The sequence below is a fragment of the Centruroides sculpturatus genome, unplaced genomic scaffold (genome assembly GCF_000671375.1).
Source record: "Centruroides sculpturatus isolate CEXI.00-Female unplaced genomic scaffold, Cexi_2.0 scaffold261, whole genome shotgun sequence".
NCBI classification, from domain to species: Eukaryota; Metazoa; Arthropoda; class Arachnida; order Scorpiones; family Buthidae; genus Centruroides; species Centruroides sculpturatus.
The window spans coordinates 717,599-745,169 of NW_019384426.1; the positions used below are offsets into that span (position 1 = coordinate 717,599).

Genomic DNA, 27,571 nt, shown 5'->3' on the forward strand with positions numbered 1-27,571 from the left:
ACCTTCATATTTCTCAACAATCTCTTTTTTCAGTTCCGTTGTGATTCTAGTCATTTTTTTATTTTTCTGTTGCCCTTTTGCAATTCATGATTAATAAAAATAATAAAATGTTACTTACAAATTAAAATCAGAAGAAATTTAACAAAGTTATAAACCTTAGCACCGCGAATGTCTAGTCTAGTGTAGTACACGGATAGTGCTATTTGTTCATAGATGGCGCATATAATTGAATTAAGTTGTATACCGAACAAAAGTCGTATACCGAGCAAAATTTGTTTCGTCCAAACAGGACGTATTCCGAATTGGACGTATTCTAGAGCAGACGTATACCGAGGTTCCACTGTATATATTTTCTTACTACGTTTATTCATATGTAATAATAAAACTACATATATACACGGTCTTGCATTTATATATATATATATATACACAGTCATGTTTTTTTCCGTTTGTGGGGGTTAACGAATCTGTCCAATGTCAATTGTCTTTCTGTCTTCTTCATGATTTTTCAGAAGTAATTAATATCATTGTAATTGTACAGATCCCTAGGCCTATTAACCTCGACCTGGTTTGGATGCCATTTTAGGACCATTGTTCTGACATCCTCCCACTTCTTCAAAAAATCATTAATTGCAGATATTGGCATAAATCCGCTTTTTCAGAAGAAAACGTAAAAAGTTGTTTCTGTCAGAAATATAAAAGGCTGGAATTACAAGGGAGAGTTTCAAAGTTCAGGGGAATACTATCCGATCAGTATATATTGGGTTGAACGTCAATGTCGATGTCTCCTGCACTCCGAAAAGTTTTGAATTGTTGCCTGAAGACAAAGGAAGACCAGTCAGTATTTGTTATTTTATATCACTTCTTGTGTTTGTTCAGTGAAGTGTTCGTTATCCAAACAAGTGTTCGTTGTCTAATCCTAAAAATCTTTCATGAAAGTGTTCGTTAACCGATCACCCACTGTATAGGATTACAGGTGTGTTTAGTGTTTTCTTATCTTGCAGCAGTTTCAGCTTAGACAATTATTGAATAATATACAAACTATAACCAGTAATACTGTGTTCTATGAATAGTATTTTTGAAAAGATAAATTTAGATTTTTTACTTTTATTTTCTTTTATAGAAGATAGAGTTTAGATATTTACATTTAAAATGCTGTGCTAAGCAAATACAAATAAATATTAAATGAGGCTAGCACAATTTTACTGCATTATCTGTAGCACTAATCTCTTCTATTTCTCTAGGGATTTCTTAAATCAGGAATTGAATATTATAAAAATGACTAAGATAGAATGTATAAAATGTGATTATTTTGACTAAAAATGTAAATATTTATGCAAAATCAAAAGAGCTATATGTCATATAAAACTAAGATCTTAGAGGTTGCTGCTCAAATTCTTCTTGGTTCCAATGGAATACTTTATTTACAGATAAAATTGAGATGTTTTAATATACATTTAATGGTTACATCACAGCCTACATAATGAGATTATGTATAAATAATAGTGACGTTTGGCAGATAATTGGAAATTTTGGGTTTATTTTATACTTTCATAAAGTCAAGTTGTATAACATAACAATATGTATGTGCTACGACTGTGGAATTATCACTGAGACTTTCTGCACCTGAAAGATATCAAATGAGATATAAAAGACATAAAATTAATATTAGAAGAAGTTTTTGACCAGTGTTGAGACTAAATAAATAACTAAATAAACTAAGGAAATGGATTTTATTTTGGCAAAAATGAAATCTATTTCCTTAGCTGAAATTGTCTTAATAAAATCAAAGAATGTGTATAACACAACTATGTTAAATGTGAACAAGATCTGGTATAATGTACTATGACCAAGTATCTACTTTTGTTATTTATTAATTTTAAAGGCTGCTAATAATTTTGACCACTTTCTAGAGAAATCTACACATATTTGTAATAAAAAAGATTTACAATCATAGATTTAAAATCACGATAAAATATATTCTATTGTTCTTTTAAATGTAAAATATAAAAGAAGTGATTCCCAACGTAGGAGTTACTCCCCCCTTGAAGGTGGTAGAAGACTGAAGGAGCACTAGAAGCAAGGGGTGGTAGGGATGTTGAAGACAAGAGAGACAAAAATTCATTTTGTAATTAAAAAATATATAATAAATATATGCACTAAAAGAGATGATATACCAAAAAGTTTGGGAAACACTGCTCTAAAGCTTATTCTTAACTTATTCATTTTAAACTGAAGATGCCCAATTAATAAAAGCAAAAATTTTTCTGTTCCTATTCCTATTTTACATTTGTATCATTGACATTGCTATTCTTATCTAATATAGCTGATGTTTCAACATTGTAGAAGCTGAAAATTATCTGATAGGCAATTAAATTTGTTTAAATGTCTTGGGGGGACATTTTGATTATTGGAGATTATTTGAAACCAATCAAATTAAGCTTTTATGGGCTGCAATTTGAAAAAAGTGTAAACCTATAAATTTCCACTGTCATTTGTCTGTCCTTAATCTCAAGAATGGAATTAGAAAGATGACAGCTGAGGCGAGATATGGAAACCTTAGTAACAGGAGGCCTAATTAACCATACACAAACTTCTGATGCAAACCAGAAGTCACGTTATTTCAATTCAAAACTTTCCCCTGAAAGGAATTAGATAAATGACTGGCATGATTCTATTGCTAACAGGAAAAGTATGATTTACTGGAGCAAGCTACTACTAATTTGAGTTAGAGAGCATATATTTTAAATTAAATAAATTAAAAATATAATTAAAAATTGCAGCCCAGAATTGAGAATATTACATTAAATAATTGCTTGTAGTTTTAAGAGTTTGTGTATAGTTTTTTTAAATTTAGACAATTCTTTTAGAAATGTATAATTTATACAGACTTCTGAAACTGGATAAAATATTTTTCTGACTCAAAAAGTATAAGAATCTTCCTGATTTCATTTTGCAATTGTGTGTTTTTTTTTTCTTTCTTTTCTTTCTTTTTTGTTAGAATCTGAGAGATGATGTGCAATTTTTTAAACTTATGATTGATATGGCATAACTGTAAGTAAGCTGATGTTAGTGGTGGAGATCAGGAACTTAAAATCCCACTTCTCAGACACCAGTGTAAGCATGCTGACTTTTGGGGGAGATCAGTTAATTTCATGTCAGTGATGGTCTAGGGTCTGTTCACAGGTGGGTGGTGGTGGAGGAGACAGTGATGACAAGCATCTAACATAAAACTGTTTATTGGAGCATAAGATAACTATACAAATGTTCATATCTGAGATTGTGTTCAGATGTGATGGTCGATCGTAGATAAGAGGAGTCCTTTAACAGTTGAAGATGAATGGCAGATGATGGCCCGGAGCAGAAATGATGGGTGTCTGTCTGATGATGAGGAAGATTCGAGTTGGCGGTTTACAGGGACTTGGTTGTTATCTGTATGAGATATGACAGTTGTTTTGGTGATGCAGAGCTGTTCACAACACACAAATGGCAGGATATTGCATTTTGGACTTTGACTCATGGCATCTTGGTTAGTTGAAACATTAACTAAGTGAGTAACCATGATTGTCGGAGATTATATCAATCTCTGTCCTTTCTTTCATTCATTCTGATTGATTGGTCTCCTCGTCCATGTTCTCCAAGTGGCTGGTCCCACATTACTAAGTGTAATGGGACTTCTACCTAGAGTGCGGGAGAGGTCAAAATCAAAGCTGAATTCAATCTCCCACTGATCATAAGATGACATTTCTTCTACAATTTATGATTCTACTTTGCAGTTTTAATGTAAACAAAAGCTACAAATATTTTTTCTAACCTTTCTAAAACAATTAAATGTTTCTCTAAATCAACTAAATTCTCACGAAATTCATCATGGTAGGTCAATCCCTGTCGGGACCTCACATAATAATAAAATAAATGAGATATTCTAATTTTCTATTTCTGTTTTGTAGTATTAAATAGATAGAGAATTTTAAATGTGCAACATTTCAAATTTTTATTTGTATTTATGTATAAAGGTTTGAAAATTCACATGCAATATCATAATGAAAGATATTAAAAATGAATGAGATAAATATGATGATTAGAATTAAGAATATGAAATTAACTAGTTATGTGTATTTTCTTATTTTCAGATTACCATCACTCCGTGGCCCTCGTGATTTAACACTTGGTGGTGCTGTTAAGAGAGTATTTGCACCAAATATTCCACAGAGAAGAGAAAGAAGTAAAGATAATGAGTAAGTTGTTTGTATTGTGCAGAATTTTTATAATCTTTTACTTAATGTCTGTGTTCATTTGATCAAGATAGAATTTTATCTTTGTTTTCTAATATACAGTATATCTGTATATTGAATTTTTAGACAACATTAAAATTTATTAATAGAATTTTTTCTTTTGTTATAAATGGTAATTAACATGCTTAGTTTAAATATAAAATTTTGCTTTAAAATATTCTGAAATATCAAACTTAAAGATGTTCTATTAAAAAGTGTTTGAACTGAAAAAAATATGTATTACTTGTATTTAAAACAAAAATAAAATGTCAAATATTTCAAATTTATTCATCCATCTTCAGGACTCAAATTACAATATTTGAATTTTTCTTCTGTTATTATTTCTGAAGGTAAGTAAATGAATTTAGAAAAATTTGACTGTTATTATTATTGTAGTTGTTTTTGTTTTAGTTAATGTATATTTTAATAAATTGAAAAAGTTGTTATTATTTTTGCTCAAGTTCATTCACCTAGCTTTAGGGCTTACAACAGAATAAACATGTAAATATTGTTATCTAAGCCCTGGGTAAATGAACCTAAAAACATCTCACTATTATTATTTTTTGTTTTAACTAATACTTTCTTAATCAGTTAAAGCTATTTTGGTTAAATTTTTTAAAATTTATCTACATTTTAATCAAATAATAATAATAATAATAAATGTTGAAATAAAGAATATGTTATAATCAGAACTGTATAAATATCTCTATATTTTTTAATTAAAGCAAAAAGCAAGTGGTGGTAGGGATGTTGAAGACAAGAGAGACAGAATATTTTGTTTTCAAATATCCAATTTTAAAAATACAGTATTCATTTAACATTTAAGATTTCTGTGATAATACTTCAATGTTTATATGAAAAGATGAATAATGACGACAACGACGAACACCGATGATTTAGTCGCAATTTTTCGGTTCGAAAAGTTAAAAAGTTCCATATAAAAGAAATTTATTTATTTAATTATTATTGTTAGTGTGAGAACTGAGTATCAGCATATTAGGGAATTGGAAATAAATCTGTGCATAAAACTACTTTTGTAAATAAATCTAATGACTTACATACCTATGTGTAGAATGTTTTATTTATCCTTGAGTCAATTATAACAACTGGATGAATAAATCAATAAATTTGCATCTTCTTTCTGACAGTTTGTTAGGTGAATATTTACAGTCTCTTGATAAGCCATCTTCAAACTAAAATCATTTCTTGGAGACTATGTGATGTGAAATGGAAAACTATTCTAATTCAACACATGAATTTAAATTGATGAAAGTCTGTTTTGCATGGCTTCAAAACTTAAACATTATTCAAAATGAAATTTGTTGTCTTAAAATATTTGTAATTAGAAATGTGAAGTGCCTGAACAACATATCACACATTATCATAAGTTGTAAAGAACAATGTGGTACTCTAAAGAAATGTTTCACAGATTAAAATAGATGTCTAACCTTGTTTTCCTTTATTTTACTAAACTAGGTTATTGAAACAATAAAATCACTACTAATATACTAAAAAATAATTACTTATCATTAAAGAGCATATTGTGTTGGAAATGTGTTTCTCCTAGCTCCACTTCAACAAGGATGTTACTTTAACAATGCATCATCTTCCAATATCCATTTTCTAAAACATATTAGAAGGATGTTTAATTGTTAAAGAATGTCTCCAACCCAAAACTAATTTTTATTTGGGAAATTTTACTAATAAGAAAGCAATCCCATTAACCACCCATGTTTCCACCAGATTATTGGTTAACCATACATAATTTAGTATGTTAGAAATTTTACATTGATTAAAATTTCTCACTTTATTTTTAGTAATGTCTTGGTTAAGAGATGTTTGCTAATTGGTTGTTGTGTTAAATTTTGCTGGAAGTGAATTATAAAAAGTTATTTAGAATATCTAGATAATTTTTTGTATGTTGTAACATTCTTTTTCTGACAGACATTTTGTAAATGGCAGAAATATTTGAAGTATTTTATTAAATTTGTTTTTGTAAATTTGACATCAAAGAATTTCTAATTGTCTTTATATTGTCTTAACTAAGACAATAATTAGAAAAAACAAATATTATATTAATGTGATTTGTCAAAAACAATTTTATGGACATTTATTCAGTTTCAAAATTGCCATATCTGTTGTTTTGTGTCTCTTTTACCTTTCTTTTTTCTATTATTGTATCAATGTAATGGATTGAAATTTTTCTAACAAGTAAGTAACCAATTAGTGATAAAGACAGATATGTTTATTGGTTGAATACATCATTAGCAAAATGACAGACTGCCATGTAAGCTAATGGCACTACTATGAATTTGTTGTTGAACATCCTTTTTAGTGATCAATTTAGCAAGTACCATTTCAGCAATAAAACTGAAATGACACCTGCTACAGAGCCACCAATCCAGTCACATAAAGAGGCCCTAGACTATGTGGATAAACTCAAGCAGTTTTACTTTAGAAAAGATACAAATGGTACAAAGCTAATATGTTTATTTGCACTTCATCCAGTTGTATGAGCTGTTTATTTACAATATTGACCCTATTATGATAATTTATCTTTTGCTATAATGTGTTGCATTACTATTTTTTGCATAGTATATGTATTATATACTCATAAATAGAAATAATGCTGGCTATATTTTAGGGATGTTTCATTTAAAGTAATTTTCACAAAACCTATCTTGGACAGACATCTCTCTATAGTGGACAATCTTTTAATCTTGCAAGTGTCTTGTATAGAAAGAATTTACTATATTTTAAATTTATTCATAGCACATGTAGAACAATTATGATACCAAAGCCATTGTTATAATAGATGAACAGCTTGTTGGCTTCATTTATTTGTAGAAAGCCAGATGATCAAAAAGAATTTATGGGACAGATGAGATGTCAGTTTCCATCATCTACAAGTGTGAAGGATCTGAGTGTTAGTTACAATGTCTGTAAGCCAATCTTTTACAGCAGCGATTCCCAACCTGTGGTACGTGTACCCCTAGGGGTAAAAATTAGTTATTATGGCAGAAAAAATAATATATTATGTATCACAAACTAATAGTATTAAAAAATTATTAGGTAAAATATGTTCCTTGCAACAATCACAACTTTATTATACATTTTTTCATTTACTTTTTTTTCTTTAATTTAAAGTTACAATATGTAAAATTAACAATACGAGCACTCACTAAATTTCTTAAATGAGGGGTACAATCTAGAGATATGACATGTCACGGGGTACGCTAATGAAAAAAGGTTGGGAACCACTGTTTTACAGGATAAGATACAGTGCTTGTATGTCTTTATATCCAACTCAGGAAAGAAATGATTGTGCAAAATACTAAAGATTTCTTTAAATTGTACTATTTTTTTCACAGGAAATTGTTTGTTTTGCTATGATATTGTAATTATTTTTTACCATATATGCACTAATAAAGTGTTACTCTATTCAATGCATCCTTCTTAGTAACTTTTTTGTTATTAAGAGTAAATCTAGTCTTTAGATATTTGATTATAAAGATATGAACTTGATTATTGTTATATGCTAAATTTGAAATGTAATTATTAAATAAAATTAAGAATAAATTTGCTTTTATGTTTTCTTTCACTTCAATTGATTTCATTATAGTTATAAAAAAAAAAAAAATAGAATACATTCTTTTAAATCAATGGTATCCAAAATATGTCGTGGCCAAATCCAGCTTGTGTACACATTAATCTGGCCTGCAAACATATTTGATACATCACTGATAAATGATAGAAATAGGTCTACATTTTGTCTAGATATATGCTGATAGTGCTATACGGAGCCAGGTGGCACATTTTGTGCCAAATAAAATATATGATGATGATGTATAGACTATATTGAATATACAAAATATTTCTGGACTGCCTATGTACAACTTATATGCAATTTGGCCTGTCAGTCAGAAAATTTTTGTCACCATTGCTCTAAATGATCATTGTGTATATATAATTGTGCATATTGTGTAAAATGCTTTTCTAGTTTAGTATGTTTCATTAAGAATAGTAAGAATTTGTGCCAAAATAAGTAATACGCTATTTTTTTAAATATTTTTGAGAGAAAAATTTTTATTTTAGGGTATTTTATCAATATCCTATTCTTTTTGGTACTGGATTTCAGTATGTACTGCTAGTTTTGGATAATTATTGGATATTGAAAATATGGTCAATTATGTCTGTATCTGATAATTATTGGATACTTGGTAATAATTAATATTAAATGTATTAAATCTTTGAAACTTATTGTAAAATTTTAAGAGCAGTTGGATGAATTGCAATAATATGATGATGATGATGCAAGAATCAAGAATATACATTTAAAAGTAGCAAAATGTTGTATCATACTTTTTAATGTATATGTTATGAACTAAACGGTTAATACAGGCATTATGAATAATGCCTGTATTAACCGTTTAGTTCATAACTAAACGGTTAATACAGTTAATACGGTTAATGTTATGAACTAAACGGTTAATACAGGCATTATGAATAATGCCTGTATTAACCGTTTAGTTCATAACATTATGAATAATGACAAACAAAATTGGGCACTGATAAATTTCAGGTTTTTATCATAATTTATCAGATTGACTGGTCACTATGAATACTGCTATCACCTGGTTGAGCAAAGTGATGATAATACTTTGAAGAATGATCATTTTGAAGTTTATTTCAACCATTCTCAGATGCTATTAAATTATTCATTAAAGAACTGTCAAGTTTAGAAACATGTGCTAGCCAATCAGCACTTGTGTCTGAGTTGCACATATATAGTGCTAAAATTTATTATTAAATTTTAATAATAAATACATGCACTATATATGTGCATGTATTTATTATTCATTTTATTTATTAAATTTTAAATTCATGTGGCCAATAGGTAAACTTGTGCAACATTTTAATTTTATTTTTTTCTCTTAAAATTATTTTTTCAAAGAAAAAAACACTATGATCATGCAGCAATCATTAAGTGATTTGAATAACCTCTTCAACAATTAATTAAATGAGTTAATATCAGCAAATGTCATCAAAGTCTTAACTGCTTGAATAAATAAACTAAAGAAATATTTAATTTATATACTTTATACCAAAAATGACATTCCAGAAGTTTCCTTTAAGTTGATTTTTGATTGAAGTATAAATTTGTTAATAAGACTTTTTATTAACATTAGTTTAATTAATACAGTTAATACAGTAGTCACCACTGAACTTAGACAAGGCTGCAGTTAACATTCCATCCAACAGATAAGTTTAAAAAAAAAGTTTCTTTGATTCATTGCATGAATGTTTTACATTATTTAAAACAAATATACAGTAATTAATCTCTATTTTTGCTAAATATCAACTTGATATCTTGCAAGTTTAACAAAATTGAGCCAGTCAAAGTTCAGTCACAGGCATCAGAAAACATAGACTGCTGAGTCATCTCCGTCAAAGGACATAGACCAGCCAATAATTTGCATTTAAATAATGTTACGATTGCAGTATTTCTGAAACAACTGATTATTTTAGCCTCACTTCAGCCTGCACTTTAGCCTGCAGTGATCCTGTGAATAATATAAGGTTCATTTTTAGTTTTATTTATGAACATTTGCATTTTGTCTACAATGGCAAGAGGAAAAGCTATTTGAGAAGATTTAAGGAATGCTATCCTTGCTAAACACAGTCATGGCATCTCTGAGAGAGCTATTAGTAAAGAGCTAATGCTAAGCAAGACTACAGTACACCAGATTATTATTCATTACACTAACCATGGCCCATGTTATATCTAACAAAACTGCTGGACATCAGTGAAAAACTTCAAAAGTTGATGATAAGAATTTGAAAAAAATTGTAAAAAACAACCACCATGCCATATCATTGGATGTAACTACAATATGGAATGATACAATTGGAAAGAATGTATCTGTTTCAACAACACACAGGAGACTGCAAGAAATGCATTTCTGATTCTATTCAGCACATGAAAAAACCTTTGCTAACAGCACATCAAAAGAAGAAATGGGTACATTGGGCCAAAGAACATCTTTCCTGGTCTCAACAAAATTGGTATTAAATTCTGTGATCTGATGAATCAAAATTTGAATTATCAGCAACAAACAAAAGCAAACATGCCATTTGATCTGCCAATGAAACTAATGATCCAACATTGTTAAACCGCTCAGTGAAGTTTCCTGCCAGCATCATGGTTTGGGATGTGTGAGCACCAGTGGTCTGGGTCAGTTGGCATTTGTTGATGGAACACTTGCTTCAGAGCAACAAATTAACATTCTACAACAATGTTTACTTTCTTCCATAGCAAAGCCATATCCAAATAGAACCTCCATTTTCCAGCAGGATGGGACCACATGTCATACAAGCAGAAAAATAAAACAGTAACTTGTAGAAAAGAACACAGAAGTTCTTCCTTGGCTATCCAATAGCTCAGATCTTTCACCAATTGAGAATGTATGGAACATTATGAGGAGATGTCAGCGAAAAACATCCCCTCGGAGAGTTGAAGGACTAAAAACATATATTTGGAATTTCATAACAGCAGATGAATGTGAGTACCTAGTCAACAGCATGCTGAAACATATAGAAGGTGTTTTGGCTGCAAAAGGTGATGCAACAAAATATTAAACATGCAGTGGTCTATGTTCATTAGCACAGATTCATCAGATTGTTCATTTTCTGATGCCTGTGACTCAACTTTGACTGCTCAATTTTGTTAAACTTGAAAGATATCAAGTTGATATTTAGCAAAAATAAAGATTAATTACTATATATTTGTTTTAAATAAAATAAAACATTCATGCTATGAATCAAAGATACTTTTTTTAAAACCTATCTATTGGATGGAATGTTAACTGCAGCCTGGTCTAAGTTCAATGATGACTACTGTACTTACTTTTAAAAAATCACATGTTGTTTTTAAAATTACTTTGGAACAATTTACAAAAAATAAATAATTCTTAATGAAAAAGTGAGGTTTCTTTTTGAAAAATCAAATTTCCCAAAGGGAGGGAATGTAGCATTATTCATAATGTCTGGCCAATTTAATAAATTAATCAATATTTATCAAGCTGCATGACCATTTCAGTTATTATTCATAATATCTGGGCATTATTTATAATGCCCTATTAATCACTTGGCCCATAACATATTAATATACAGTAGAGCGTCGATTTTCTGAAAGTCAATCATCTGAAAGAATTCCAGTTGGCAAATTTAAATTTTCGCCAGTGCTGTGGCACTTCAATCTTTGTCTGTCTTGGGCTACTCAAATATTTTACGTTTTTGATACTAAATTAACATCTGAAGTATAATTTTTTATTGTTTTTATATTTTTCAATATATTTATTTTGTTTTATATATTTATTGTATCGTAAAAAAATAATTTTTTACGATACAATAGTCTTCGTTAGGCTTAACATCAACAAAAATTCAACGTGAAGCGACAAGCAACGGAGAAAAATTTCAACATTGGATATGTTAAACTATTTTTTCGTACATAAATCGGTTATCCGAAATATCAGTTATATGAACAACCCCAGTCCCCAATTGATTCAGAAAATCGACGCTCTACTGTATATACACAAACTTCAAAGAATTAATATAACTCTGAGAAATTGAGTTAGATTATCTTTTCAAAATTTGGATTATTTATATAGATTAGTATACAGTATGTCAAATTCAAATATCATCATTATTTAACAATCATGATTACAAATACTATAAATAAATGAAATTGTAATATTTATAGAATAAATAGTACAAACAAAAGTCCTGTGAAGCCCACAAGACATAGAAGATGTAGAAGTGGTGAACATGGCCGAGGAAGAGGTAGAGGCAAGGTGGAATTAATTCAGACACAGGGAGCTGTGTTTGGGGATGGATTAGCTGATATTCCTTCCAAGTCAGGTACAGATATAACATTTTCTATTTGTTTTTTATTTTGAATATTTAAATATATAATGAGACTAAATTTTGCTTATTTTTGACATAGATCCAAGAATACTTGTATCTATATAGCATTAAAATTTTTCATAAGTTATAGATGCTACATACAGGGTTTGTATAGACCTGGAAAGTCAGGGAATCTGCAAATACTTGAAATCCATCTGTTGCTCTCACTTGTTTTTGACCTGAATACATCTTTAAATTTGGTTCAGTATAGAGGGGTCTATGAAAACTGGAGCAACCAAAAGAATGTCAAGATTTGTCATGCTTATATCCCATAAACTATAAATGATAATGTAATGATTAAAATTTTTATTGAATAGAGGATTTATGTTTGTATTTAAAATAGTGGGTACTGGTGGTGTGCATCTGTGAAGGGGTTGCAGTTGCATGTGAACACTAAAAATGGTGAGACCGCACTGCATTTGAGAAGTCTATAACTTTGGATTGCAAAGAGATAGAGCATTGAAATTGGTATTGATTTGCACAGAATGACAAGATCTACAATATTATTTAGCAACAGTAACCAATAAAATAGAATTTGTACAGTTATAAGCCAATAAGTGTGCAAGTTGAAGAAAAATTTTACAATGCCGAAGAAATTACAAAGGAAATTTGAACAGAAATATAAGAAATGTATGTCATTGGAAAGAACAATTTTAAAGGTATCAGAAAAGCTCAAAATGGCTAATGCTGAATGATGCGGATTGTATAGAGTGTAAGAAAACAAAGTGTGCCAACTTTGACTTGAATACTTCGAGTGTGTTGCCACCTAAAACCGATAGTTATTGACTTATGACAGAGATGGCGAACCTATGGCATGCGTGCCCAAAGTGGCACATCGAAGAAGTCATCTGACATGTAACGAATTATATGATTTCGGTTTATCATCTTTTTCAACCAGGTTCTTTACATTTACTCTAATTACAGCATATTATTTTATTTATTTAACCCACGGTTAGGCGCGCGGGGTTATATAGAACCCCCGGGGTCTTAAAACGCGTGTATTTTTTAAAATTTTTTTTGCTTAAAAATGATGCCCTCAGTACCTTCCTTCCATGGTGTAAAGATCGCACCGAAAAAATTTCAATTTTGCACGAAAAAAATTTTTTGCATAGAGTTATAATGGAAATCAGTGGGGTGCTATAGTACCCCGCGCGCCTAACGGTGTAATTCATTTTCGCGCGACTAACGGAGGTGGGTCGATCTGACTTCGTGTTTTGAGGGAAAGCTTATTGGTTGATATAGAGTCAGTCATGATAGAAATGACCAATTAAAGCATAAAAGGCGTAAAAACAGGATTTTTAAAGCCAATAAACGGCAAAAAAGTTTCCCATAGACTTAACATTGACAGTTTGAAAGGTGGCGTTTTTTGGCGATATTTATTGCTAAATGGTGTTGAAAACATGTTTATTCGTCTAAATAATGTCAAGCGACTTATTATTAGCAAATTAGAAGTGGAAAAAAAGTATAAAACACGCGATTTTATTGCGATTGTTTACATACTTCCATGTGGTGGCCTTCGGGGGCGTGGCATTTCGCGGGAATATTTCCAGCAATTGTTTTTATAGGTCGATCTAATAACAGACATATAAATTAACCAATTACAGTGCAAAAGAAGTTTACTATCGATGTTATCTGCCAATAATCTCCATTTTTACCTCTACTTGCTGTGTGATTTTACATGGTGTTTTTTTGGAAATATTGAGATATTTTTGGCCCGGGGTTTGGTACAAAGAATTTAATTGTTGTAACAGTTAAAAAACACATACAGGAAGACAATTGACAGCTTAGATAGCATCAGACTTGTTTACAGTTTGTAAAATACACTCTTGAAGTCGACCAATTTTTTTTGAAAAATTTCTAAAAACGGGAGACTTTCTGTTTTTCGTTACGAATAAATAAAAACGATATATTTGAAGTAGTTTTCTTCACTAATACATCAAAAACACATGCCCACAAACATCCAAAATGAAAAAATCGCGAAAAAAACTATGCGTTTTGAAAAATTGAATTTTGAAACAGGGGTTATATAGAACCCCGCGCGCCTAACAGTGCGAGAGTAACTGAACGCGCGTAACCGTGGGTTAAATATAGTTTTTTAAAACTCTTTTTGCCCTGTGGGTACTAAGAGGGCATTTTTATTTAGCAAGTCTACAACGGGACAGCCTGATGGTGAAGAATGGATACCCACCTGAAAATTTTCGGGGGTTTTGATCTCAGGTCCACAAGAGCAATAGCTACCACTTTGACCGCTCGGCCATTCAACAAAATTTAAATATAGTTACTTGAAGTCTAAAACTTCTGCCACCAAGACTTTATTCATTTACATCTTATCCTTTCTCAAATATCACAAAGAAGGATTCACATCTTAAATGATTGTGATTGTCCTCATACACTGTTGACGCTATGAATGGACTATATACGAACTCACAATAATTGCACAATAAAACAATCTTTATTGATTTAAACTCTCTTCAATCATTCAGGCAATATGGTTTGAATTCCTCTTGAATCCGGTACACTAAACAAGATGGCGACAACAGACAAGAACGACTCACCGAAAAGCGCGCGAAAAAACGCCCTCTCACAATTAAAGTAAAATAAAAATTTTCTGAATAATAATAATAATAATAATAATAAATAGTTTACACAAGTGAAATCAGACTTAAATAAGATTTTACTTGTTATTAGCATTTGTAATTTTTATAAACTCATCTCTTCCCTCAAAATTAAGTTTTCTCCCATTTTATAATAATTAATAGTATAAAGGCTGTTTTTAAACAAAATCTCATGACACCTGACCAACACATAACACAAAATTTTAAATTTGTTTTCCAGGAAAGTTAAGCAACTCGTTTCTTGATTTTTTACATTTAAATTTTATTAAATATTGCCTAATTTTTTCATTAATAATCATGTCCAAAAAGCGATCAAAAGGCATTCGAAAATATATTTTAATGTTNAAAAAATGCCTTCTCACAATAAAAATAAAATAAAAATTTTCTGAATAATAATAATAATAATAAATAATAATTTAGACATTACCCCCAGGCTTGACACCTGCAAGGTATCAATTACACCTTCAGTAGCTGGAGTGAACCAACAATTATTTGAATCTTAATAAATTAATTATTACTCGGTAATGGACACAATTTTGTAACTGGTCTCATTAGCGTTCCAGTAGACGTGAATACTGTAACAACTCTTATGTGACCATCACTCCCAGGATGGGTTTGTATAACATGACCAATTTTCTATTGATTTGGAGGAAGTTGTTCATTTTTTAGTAACACGAGGTCACCAATTTCCAAATTTTGTGTGGAATGATGCCACTTACGATGTTGTTGGATAGTTGTCAAATACTCTGCATTCCACCTTCTCCAGAAGTGTGAGACTGTTTGTTGTACTGGGGTCCAATGTTTCAGTCTAGGTCAGGGGTCGGCAACCTTTTGAGTCGGAAGAGCCATAATTACAATTTACAAAATTTCAAAGTTTTTAAAGAGCCACAAAATTTTTTCTTGCCAACAATAAATAGTACTCGCATAAATAAAGTTTTTTGATAAAAACTAATCTATTTATTCATAAGAAAAAATATCTATTTATTCATATATAAGTAGTGTTTTTCACAACAAATTAGATAATAGAAACATCCGACGACGGCGTCATTCGAGAGCTTCCGACGGACTGACGACAGTGACGATGCGTGTCACGGGGGAGGGGTGTGGTGAAAAGCGAGTACAAGTGGCTGAGAGATAGAATCGGTGCCTAATCCTCGTTAATCGATTCAGAACGATTTAAAAATTTTTTTTTTTTTGATAAAATAAATATTTGCATATGGAACTAAAGAGCCACAGCTTCACATCCAAAGAGCTGCATGTGGCTCGTGAGCCGCAGGTTGCCGACCCCTAGTCTAGGTAGAGCTATATCACTCACATTGGGTTCTGGGATAGCAATCAAGGGTGCACCTACTAGAAAATGACCAGGTGTTAATATCTGCAAGTCATTGGGATCACTTGACATTAGACAAAGGGGGCAGGAGTTTAAGCATGCTTTCTCCTGTGTTAACAAATTGTTGCATTCCCTTCTGAATACAACAATCTGCTGCTCCTTCTGAACACTTCCTTCTGTTCTGTCTTACAAGGAGACCCTATGGCTTTGGGGAAATGGATTTTGATGATCTTTGGTGTAGAGGTAGTATAATATACTACCTGTAAAATACTAAAGTGCAAAACTCAAATATAATCGAAAAAATGAACTTAATTTATTGAAGCATTATAATATAATTACATATCATATTTTCAATTTATTGAAGCAATATTATATAATTACATATCATTTTCAGATGTACATGATCCTGAATGATACTTATGGTAAAAACATTCAAAACAAAAATTCTGTCTACACCAAGAACAACAAATAAATGCTGCTTTTTTGCAATTGCAAGGTATTTGTAAATGGTCTGATGAGAAACACGCTTCATTTATATTTGTAAAAAAAACTTTCTTATATCAGAGTCCACTGGCATACCAAGCATATTTTATCATGTCACAAAATATTGGTACTGATAATTGATGATGGATAATTGAATGTATTTTTTGTTTCAGGATTTAACCATGAAAATTCTAGCAGAGATCGAATTGGTTCTGGTAAAATTTCAGGCTCAAAATCAAAAACAAAACGGGAAGAACGACGAGATGAGGAAGAACGGCTGCAAGAATTACTCAGAGATGATGTGAGTCAAATTTGTTTGTTTGCGTTTTTATTTGTTAATTTTGATTAGTTTCTTCTATTGTAAATCTAAATCCAGTGGTTCAAATTTATGATAGGAACTATTACCAAAGATGGATTAATCTAATTCAATCAATCAATCAAAATTTTATTTGCATATAAGGCAATAGCTTGTTACAGGGGGTATTAATTTTACAATTTCATTTTCACTTCACTTTTCTTTTTTTAGACAATCAAAAAAAACTTTACTGACAATTAGTTAGTAATAATAATTTTAAAACTTTTTCTAACATTGCTATAGTATCTACAGATTTCGCAAGTATTGGCTTTATTTAACTTCCTGTACATTTGTATATCCTCCTTACAATTATTGTTTTGTTCTTTATTCTGCTCGCTTATGTAGAATAAATGTAATTTTGATAGTCTTGTCTTACACATTGGGCAGTTGAATTGATCATATTTTACGTACTTATCACCAATCATCAATCCTTTTTGATTAAGTCTAAACTGTATGAAAATTTTTTTTACATTAAATGCAAGATTAGTTCTCATATAGTTATTAATTGATGGAAAGTTAAAGATCACATAATAACAATTCTTATTTATCCTTTTCTGAATATCTTCAGTATCTTGAATTATTGAATATTCCATTACTCTATATATGTAATTCAATCTCAGGTAATCTAATTCAAAAGATAGTAGTAAAAAATAAATTTAATTTTAAATCAATAACTGTTTGCTTGTTTAGACCTAATTTTGAATTTGTTGATTATTTATAAAAGCACACATTTTATTGACATAAGAATTCAAAACTTAGAGAATAAATTTTTCTGTTTTAGTTTTTATATGAATTTTTTTATTTTTTAAATGCTTTTAGTGGAAAGTAGGAAGTTAATACTTAAATAAAAAACTAACTTTTTATTTTCATATGTGAAACCATGTCAATCTTCTTATTTGATTATTTCTCATAATAAAGAGTAATATAAATGGCAAAATGGTTTCTTTACATCTTTTAATTTTCTTTTTCCATTTGCTGAGATACATTTTGGGTCTTATTTATATTTATTTTATTTATATTTAATTTATATTACACTTCATTGTGAGAAATAATCAAAAAGTTAATTTACAGTAATACCCCAAACTTATGCCATAGGTGAGGCCGAACAATAACTGCGTAAGTCGAATTTGCGTAAGTCGGGGTATAATTTCGCATATAATTTCCAAATAATTTTTAATTGGGGCCAGAGACTAAAGAAAACAATAATTTAGAAAAAAATGTTTAATAAAATCTTAGATAATACATATGTATAACAAATTATATTATTATACAGTTTTTCACATTTATTTGATTATCACACTATAATTTTAACATTGTTTTCATCTCAGCAATAATACCGTGATGTTTATGAATGATGTTTGAATTTAAAGATTGAGCATTTTTCACAGCTTCGAGAATTTTTTCTTTAACTTTTATAATTCTTCTGATCGTTGATTCTGGTGGATCAAACTTTGCCAATTCACAAAGTTTCATTTTTACATCAAAGTTAATAATGTTAACTTTACATTCCAAAGATAAAGTTTTTTTTTTTTTTGTTTGATGCAGAAGAATCAGTTCTATTTCATTTGGATGACATAGTAGAGTCTCTTGAGTCTTTGTAGATATAACAAACACAGAAATAAATAACACAAAATAAATTGTAGCTATGTATCTATTCCATGCAACATGTCCGAACATGTAAGCTGAACAATAGTGCAGGGGAGTGAGTAATCAAGAGTTGCATGGCACTCAAACAAAAGATGAATCAATGCGATTTGAAAATCGCGTAACTCCAGGTTCGCACAAGTTGGGGTAGCATAAGTCGAGGTATTACTGTATTGTTAAACTAAATCAGTAAAAAAACCAAAATGAAAATCTTGCTATTACGATCAAATGCTAGGAGCAGATCTAAGAATCGGGGACTAGCATTTTTGATTTCAAACTTTATGAAAAGTAGCACTAATATGTTATGAATGAATTTTGTTACATTATAGAAAATAGCTTCAAAAGGCAAGTTTTTCTTATATAATGAATGCAATTGGTTTTTGCTATCTGCTCTTCCAAGCCACTTTCACTTTTCCCTCTTTCTTCTTTTCCTTCTATGACCTAAACTTCTGGATAGGTTTTTACATTCTCTTCATATGTAATGGGAATATGTACTGTACACTTTAGACAATCAGCTTTATTTTTTATATAATAATTCATTTGATTTTGTCTCATAAGTCTGGAGCTAGATATTATGCGTTTGTAAAGAATTTCCAGTCAGTTATTCAAAGATTCTTTGTTCTAGATTTGCTATGAAAATTGTCCAAGTCTTCAAAGTTTTAGTATACAGTGGGACTGCTTTATTTCTGAATGATATGTTCCAAAGCCTACCATTGATAGTAGTGAACTACTGTGTCTATGAAACATATATTCACTCATGCATATAACATCATAGATCAAGGAAAAAGAAAAAATACTGTTACATATGTGGCAATGTTTGCCAATAAAAGAGTTCAAAGTTTGTACTAGTTAAAAGGAGTTCACACTCAAAGACGAGAAGTCAACAAAAAGTGAAGGGCACGTGTTTGAACCAGTCTTTTATATTCTTCCAGACTCCCTCTGGTGGCGATCGGGTGAGCTTCAGAATTAGTCGCCACAGTACTCCTCCTCCAAGTGCCAAAGGCATGAGGAGTTAGAGAAAATGTGGGTTGAACTGGACATGATGTCAATGAGGCGGCTGAAGTGGGGGGTGATGTGTCTGTGGAAACTGGCTGGACAGGAGTATGTGAAGATGTGCTTGGAGCTGGGATGTCGGGATCAGATCTGACTTCAGGAGATGGCATGAAGGCTGGCTTCAGTTGATCAATGTTTATAGATGATGTTCATCCGTCGATTTGGACTTTGTACACTATTCTCTGCTGAGATATCACCTCACATGGTCCATTGTAGATTGGTTGTAGGGGCTTGTGAATTGTGTCACGAGAAATGAGTATGTGACAGCAGGTGGACAGTTCCTTGTGGACAAAAACTGCACATTTCGAGTGTGCAGACATTGCTACTGGACGCAGATTCCTCATTGTTTCGCAGAGCTGACCGACGAAGGAAGTTGGGTTGATCACCGAGCTTGATTCTGAAGCAAAGAACTTTCCCAGAAGTCATAGGTGGATTCCATAAACCATCTCTGCTGTTACGGCATTGATTCCGTCCTTGATGGTAGAGCACAAACTCAAGAGGATGGTTGGGAGCACTTCGGTCAACCTCTCTGTAGTGTGGCATTTTAGTGCTGTCTTGAGTGGACGGTGTAGATGCTCGACCAGTCTGTTGGAGGCTGGGTGGTAGGGAAAGGTCAGATACGTTTTGAACCAAGTAGGCTGGCTAGTGCTTGAAAGAGGGCTGGCTCAAACTGCCTACCTTGGTCTGTGGTGATCTGCTTTGAGACGCCGAAGCATGTGACCCATCCGGAGTAGAATGCTCTCGCTATTGTTTCAGCTGAGATGTCTGGTGTGGGGAATTCTTCTGGCCAACATGTAAAGCTATCTACACAGGTCAGACAGTAAACAAATCCGTGAGATGGAGGTAGAGGTCCAATAATGTCAATGTGAACGTGCAAGAAACGTTTGTCTGGCATGGATAGATTAGCAAGAGGAGCAGAAGTGTGACAGGTGACTTTGCACCATTGGCACTGCAGGCAGGATCAAGTCCAGGTGGTGGCATCGGCTTTCATGGATGGCCAAATTAATCTTTGCTGCAAGAGCTTAATCGTAGCTCTGATGCCAGGATGTGACAGGTTGTGCAGCATGTTAATTATCTCTCTATATAATGAAGATGGTATATAAGGGCGTACGGTCCCCAACAAGACGTCACAGTAGAGTTGGCAAGTAGAGTCGTTGACTGGAAGTGGTTTGAAGGACAACCCTGTGGAGTTTGGCTTGTCCAGAAGTTCCTTAAGCTCACTGTTGGTTCATTGCTGGTTGGCGAGTTCTTTCAAATCTATCTGAGATGGCATGTCTATTGTAGATATATAGGATAGTGAATCAGCAACTATACCTTCTATGTGTTGTATGTCTGTTGTAAACTGTGATAGGAAGTCAAGATGGCGAAGTTGTCTCAAAGAAGATTTGTTGGAGTGTTGACAAAATAAGAAGGTCAGTGGCTTATGATCTGTAAAAAGGATGAAGTCTCGACCTTCTGGCATGTGCCGGAAATGTTTCACAGCTGCGTAGGCGCTCAATAACTCACGATCATATGTGCTGTAATTGTGCTGTGCTGTCAACAACTTATTAGAGAAAAAGACAAGAGGTTTCCATGCCCTTTGATACTTCTGCTGCAGGATGGCACCTATAGCTGAGCAAGTTGAGAAAATTATCGTCTAGGCATTAATAACCAACATCTATCGCTACAAACAACAAGCGCTTTCAACGAAACTATTTTTATCTTCTTCAGGTTAAAAGAACAGTTAATATCCTTCAAATTCAAATTACAGCATCGGCAAACCAGCATTGGAATAAAATCAAAATAGAACTAAAACGGAGAATTTAAAAGATGCACGCTCAGTGCAGACGCGCATGAGCAATAGATTATTTTGTGAGAATGTGGAGCTAGCGACGTTGTTTTAATCTGTTGTATAAGTTGACCCACAAGGAAGGCACATCCACTGTGGGGTGTTGCATGGAATTAGCATGCTGGTAAACAGCACCTCCCATATATACAAGATGTTTCTGCTATCACACTGTTTGATTATCCCCACCTGGTCCCACCTTGGAGAGTATTGGTGTTGCAACACCAATCTTGCCAACTCGTGTCGCATCTACCCGTACTAATAGATTGTTTGTGTTCAGAGATGCGGCAAGACAACATTCTGGATGTCGCTCCGATATACTGGGTATGAGTACCCGATGTTGTACTTTCCAATGGGATGGAATACACTCCAGACCTCTCTAGCATAGACAAAGGATCCCTGTCATTGCATAACATTCTTCTAAGGTTTGGCCGCGGCAACACTGGCAATAAGAGTGCATGCTGCCTAAAAATACGGCAAACGCGGCCGATAATACGGCCACAAAATGGTAACCGGCCGCGTTTGCTGTATTTTTAGGCAGCATGCACTCTTCCTGTCAGTGTCACTGCGACCAAACCTTAGAAGAATGTTATGATTAAAACAACGTCGCTAGCTCCGCATTCTCGCAAAATAATCTATTGCTCATGCATGTCGGCACCAAGCGCGCATCTTTTAAATTCTCCATTTTAGTTCTATTTCGATTTTATTCCAATGCTGGTTTGCCGTTGCTGTAATTTGAATTTGAAGGATATTAACTGTTCTTTTAACCTGAAGAAGACGAAAATAGTTTTGTTGAAAGCGCTTGTTGTTTGTAGCGATAGATGTTGGTTATTAACGCCTAGACGATAATTTTCTCAACTTGCTTATCTAATATCCGGCGTGAAGTCCAATAATAATTTTTCACTTTTAACCCATAGCTGTGTCTGAGGTGTTGACCATAAGTACAAGCGGCTACATGGATGATAGAAAGTTTAACAAAGCAGCATTTGCAAGTGCTTCTTTACATTGAGAGAATGCATGTTGCGCTTCCGGAGTCCATACTATTTTTGTGTTGTCATTTTTCTTGCTTCTGATCAGGAAAGAGTTGAGCGGTGCTTGTATGTATGCAGCTTTGGGCAGAAAACGTCTGTAGAAGTTTTTGCAAACCCTTTTAAGTTTTATAAGTGCAATGTTCAATAGATTGAAAAAGAGAAAACTTAAAAATACTCTGTTTCATTTCATATTTCATTTGTTGTAGATATAAATTTAAAAATAAAGAAAAAAAGAATTAGAAATTTTTATATATTTTAGTAAAAAAATATGAAGAATTTTGGTTTTTGAGTTACACTTTATGTATTAAAAAAGCAAAATTTAGTAAGAAAGATAAAAATATTATAGTTTGTCAATTCTTTGAAAAGCTTCAGTTAAAATTCTCTGTTTTCTTGAAAAGTTTCAGATGTTATATATGAGACTACTAAGAATAGAAAAGCCAAGTATTCTAGCAGACATTAGAAGTCTTGCACCTTCAAAAAATACACCAATCATAATTGTAATGGATTCATTTAAGATTACTCTGGAAATATTTGGAGAATCTTTAAAATTATCTTAATAAGAAACAAATATTTCATTGATTGATATGCCTGCATCATTTCTGCAGAGGCAGCTGTAGGCATGATTTGTTTTTGAGACTCATTAAAAGAGCAATGGAGATAGAGGGTAGATTTATTTAACAATATGAATATATGATAGTACACACGATAAAGTAATAAAAATGTTTGCAATAGTTTTACAAAGATTGCTTTTACTTCTATGTCCTTATTATTTTTTTTCTATGTTTTGTTTCTATATTGTCTACTTGGACTTTGTTATTATACTTGTGTAGTTTCTGATTAGCAAAGAGAGGAAATATTAGTCAAAAGTCAAAACAAAATATCTTTATTTTCACCTGTACACTCTTTTTTGTATGTTTCAGACCTGAAGGCCCATCTTCAGCAGGTTTACAACATTCTATAACAATTGTATAAAAACTTTTTAAAACAATGATATTACACCTGACAATAATATTTAAAATATGATAAAATTACTTACATTTTCTTTATTGTCCAATATTAATACAACACTAATACTGACATAAAGTATAAAAAAAAAAAAACAGAGCATAACATACCTATGTTAACGTTTCTTAATTTACATCTGTATAAAATTACAAAACTATTAAAAAATTTAAGTTTTATACAAAATGTTAAAAAAAATTTTTTTTACTCACTGATCTTGTTTGATTGATTTTTTTTTGTTCCACATCTTTTCGTATTCTTATTTCCTTTTTCTAGTTAGCTCAAGCACTTTTCCTTCCAATGCTGTGACCTATGTCGGTTAGTTTAGGCATTCTGTTCTTCAGATGTATTGTTCTAAGGTCTTCACAATCCAGCTTCTAGGTGAGTCAACTGTTGGCCAATAGATTGAGATCAGGCTGGATTTCTCTGTAAGGGGTTGCTGAAATGTGTTGCACAAGTCATTCTGGACCTGGATGTAATGTGGACATTCTAGCCAAAAATGGTGCATAGCCATGATGTCCCACAATGGGGCACAAGGGGAGGGTAGAGGGTCCTGGTGTAGAGAAAATAATGAGGTAGCACAGTATCAGTGCATAACGGCACTGATACTGTGCTACTTCATTATATTCTCTACACCAGGACCCTCTACCGTTTTGCCGTATCAGTATCAGTGCTACTTTGTTATGCACTGATACTGATACAGCACAGTATCAGTGCATAACGGCACTGATACTGTGCTACTTCAGACAGACGCACGAGTGAGACTCATGGCAGAGCAGAGTTTCCATACATCTGGAGGGACAATGTTTGTAACCTCTTACCAGACCCCAAGGACAACTGGGGTCTGGTAAGAGGTTAATTTTGCTGCCAAATTGATCAGGAGAGAGGGTCAGGCATACATCACCCCGGTGAGGGCTTTAGGGTAGACCAACTGTCCATGACAATAACTACCAGCAACTCTCAGGTGTAGGGCTCTGTATATTCCCAAACTTCTGCTGTGAAGATGCTACACTGGGGGTTAACTGCCAGCACCTCCCTGGTATTTTTCACTGGCTGCATAATTCCTGCTGCCATACAGATGGGGGTTTTAGTTGCGTTGTTCCCTATTAGGATCCAGTTCAGCCAATTTTCTGGCATTATTGCATGGTATTGGGCTGCTACAATACATGGGGGAGATAAGGCTGTTCTGAATCTGGCACTAGACAGATCTTGTTCCTGTAGTGGGAGGGTGGTGGCACTCTCTGTTGGAGGTGGATGTGGAAGACATTCATGGTTGTCTTGTGTAAAAGGGGCTCCGCCCTTATGACGTATGGTTGCTGAAAGTTCCTTCACCTGTAAAACTTGAGCCTCTATGTGGTCTATAACAGGTTTGTGATGAGGCTGAATTTGCCATGCTACAGATGGGAGATGGCAAAGGACAGTGCATGGCATATTTGTCACCTCAAAGGAATGTAACATGCTTCCATGTATATGGATATTAGAGAGGTGGATCACAGAAAGCTGAGGGCTATCCTGAGCACAGTGTATATCAGCAATTCTACTCTATCCCCTACAATAGGGGAGCTCTTTCCAGTAGAGGCACACTGAAAGTGGCCATCTAGCTTAGTACTGATTTCACTAGTTTCAGCAGATCCTTGGTCTGGGCTCCATTCTTGAGTGTTGCAAAATATTTCAAAAAAAAAGGTTGTTCAAGCCAATTTTTGTCCATATGAAAGTCATGTGCATGTTCCAGGTGAAGGTGTGATGAAGTGCATACCCAGGATTCTGAGGCCTGGGACCTGTGGTTAGATTCAAAGTGAGAGGAGAATGGTGTCACTGGAGCAAGAAATCAATGCTGGCACTTTTTTTTGCACTGAGAAATGGAGGTTCCATGTTGATGCACAGTGTTCCACTGAGTTGAGAGTCTTTTGTACTCTGGTTGCTGCTATCTGTCAATGGGCTTGTCATTATTAGGTAAAGGTCATCTGCTTATAGGATTCCTGTTACATTCGGCAAGAGGATGTTCCACAAGTTGGACATGTAGCATGTAAAGAGTAACGGAGCTAGGATGCAACCCTGTGGTACACCTTGTGAAAACTGCTGGTGGTGAGAGAGTGTTCCTTGTCACTGCACCTGAAAGGTCCTGTTTGTTATCTAGTGTAGAGTTTTTCCTGTTATGCCCAGGATAGACAGTTTCCAAGCTAACCTTAACCCTTGTTGACATACTAAGTCACAGGCACCTTTGAAATCTAGTGCTACCAAGTAGACCCAATGATGGCAACTTTGTCCCACTGTGATGTGATGGTATATTATGACCAGAGCCTCTTTTACCCCTCTATACAGGATGAAACCAAAGTGGTTGTTGGGTTGTGAAGATTTGCTATTTGAGGCATGTTAAAATTATGGTTTTAAAGTTCTTTGTGATAATTGATGTGAGGGATATTGGATGGTAATTTTTTGAGTTGTTGGATTTTTCTTTTGGTTTCCATATCAGAATGATTGTGACATGCTTCCAAATACCTGGGCTCCAGCCTGTATCCCAAATTTGATTAAAGAGGGTTAGCAAAGTGTTTTCCCACTCTGACGGAAGGTGCTGGAGCATCAAGAAGTGGATACCATCTAGGTGAGGGGAGTTCTGTTTCAAGGTCTGGATGGCTGTTTTCAGCTCTGACAACTGTATCAGTTCTTCCTGCCCTTGGTGACTGCTGGTTTGCTGGTGTTGTGGGGCAATGTTTCCTATAGGTCTGTTCCAGCTGAAATACTCCACTAAGAGATTTGCTTGGTCTTCTGCATCAGTCATTGTTGTCTTGTTTGATGTCAACAAGAGATGGAGTTGGAGACTTAAGCTTGCAAAATATCCGGTATACTGTGGAGGGAGTTGGGGAAGTGCAAAAATTCTACTATCACCATCATCTTTCTTGTTGTAGCACTCAACTTAATTGAACACTTGTCTTTTTGTAGACTATCCACCAAGAGGTGGAGGTGAGTCTTCAGACTCGTTTAAACACCTGTTGTTACCTGGCTTGCAGTAGTTTGCATGTTGGAGTCTACATGGCAGAGAGGCTAGGGCTCTATCTATCATCCACCTCATGTTTAAGTCTGTGCTGTTGCTATGCTAATTATGAAGGTTTAATAGGTGGTTTTCTGAGTTGTCTCCCATCTTTCCTAACGTTTGTGTAGTTTCCTCACTTTATTTGGCATCTCTCTCTATATTGTGCCTGGATAAACCCTTAGTGTGATCAATTGAATGTTTTGTGGATGGGGTGTGGTTGCTGGTGAGTGTATCTGCTGTTACTGTCCAGTATATGCTTTCCAGTAGATCTGGAGTGCTCAGAGTCATGTCCAAAGCAGTCCCATTGCTTACCTACAGTTAAAAAAAAAAGTTTAATGGCACTTACCTAAAAATGTTTAAATAAACTTTACTAAATACGAAGATTAATCTATAAAAAGAAAGCATGGTGACAGTCTTAAGGACTAAAGTTGAAAGCAACAACAACACCTGGTTGATAGGAAAGCTAGGACAAGGAAGAAATTGCACTATCAGTCTTCATTACAGTAAACTTGATGAAAGGCACAAAGCAAATTGAAAATTTCAATATTATAAAATTCTTGGGCAAATTTGAGACAATGCATGCTTACTTGAATAAAAAAAAATATATAACAACAAACTTTGCATTTAACAATTGTGAAATTTTGTATGGAAGATTTCCAAAACCGTGTTAGAGTGAAACTGGAAATTGTGTTGTATGGAGGATATCCTCAATTTTTGAACCATGTCAGGGCAAAACCATGTAGTACAAGGGATACCTGTATTTTATGTTTTCTTTTTGTTTCACCTATATATGTTTTTTTTGTCCACAACTACATTGAAAAGAATATACTACTATTTTTCTTCTATTATTTATTATTATTATTGTTATTATTATTAACATTTTGTATAAAACTGTAAATGAAAATGTAAGTAATTTTATCATATTTTAAATATTACCAGGTGTAATATCATTGTTTTAAAAAG

At 33.0% G+C, this 27,571-nt stretch overlaps 1 protein-coding gene across 1 annotated transcript in view; it reads left to right on the plus strand.

Moving 5' to 3' along the window:
- The window catches only part of LOC111619592 (DNA-directed RNA polymerase III subunit RPC4-like), a 53,389-nt gene that overhangs the window by 13,370 nt on the left and 12,448 nt on the right, over positions 1-27,571 (plus strand). The window contains exons 2-4 of the mRNA XM_023361357.1: positions 4,134-4,238; positions 12,037-12,194; positions 16,841-16,968. Of these exons, the coding sequence (XP_023217125.1) occupies positions 4,134-4,238; positions 12,037-12,194; positions 16,841-16,968 (391 nt within the window). The remainder of the gene's footprint in view (positions 1-4,133; positions 4,239-12,036; positions 12,195-16,840; positions 16,969-27,571) is intronic.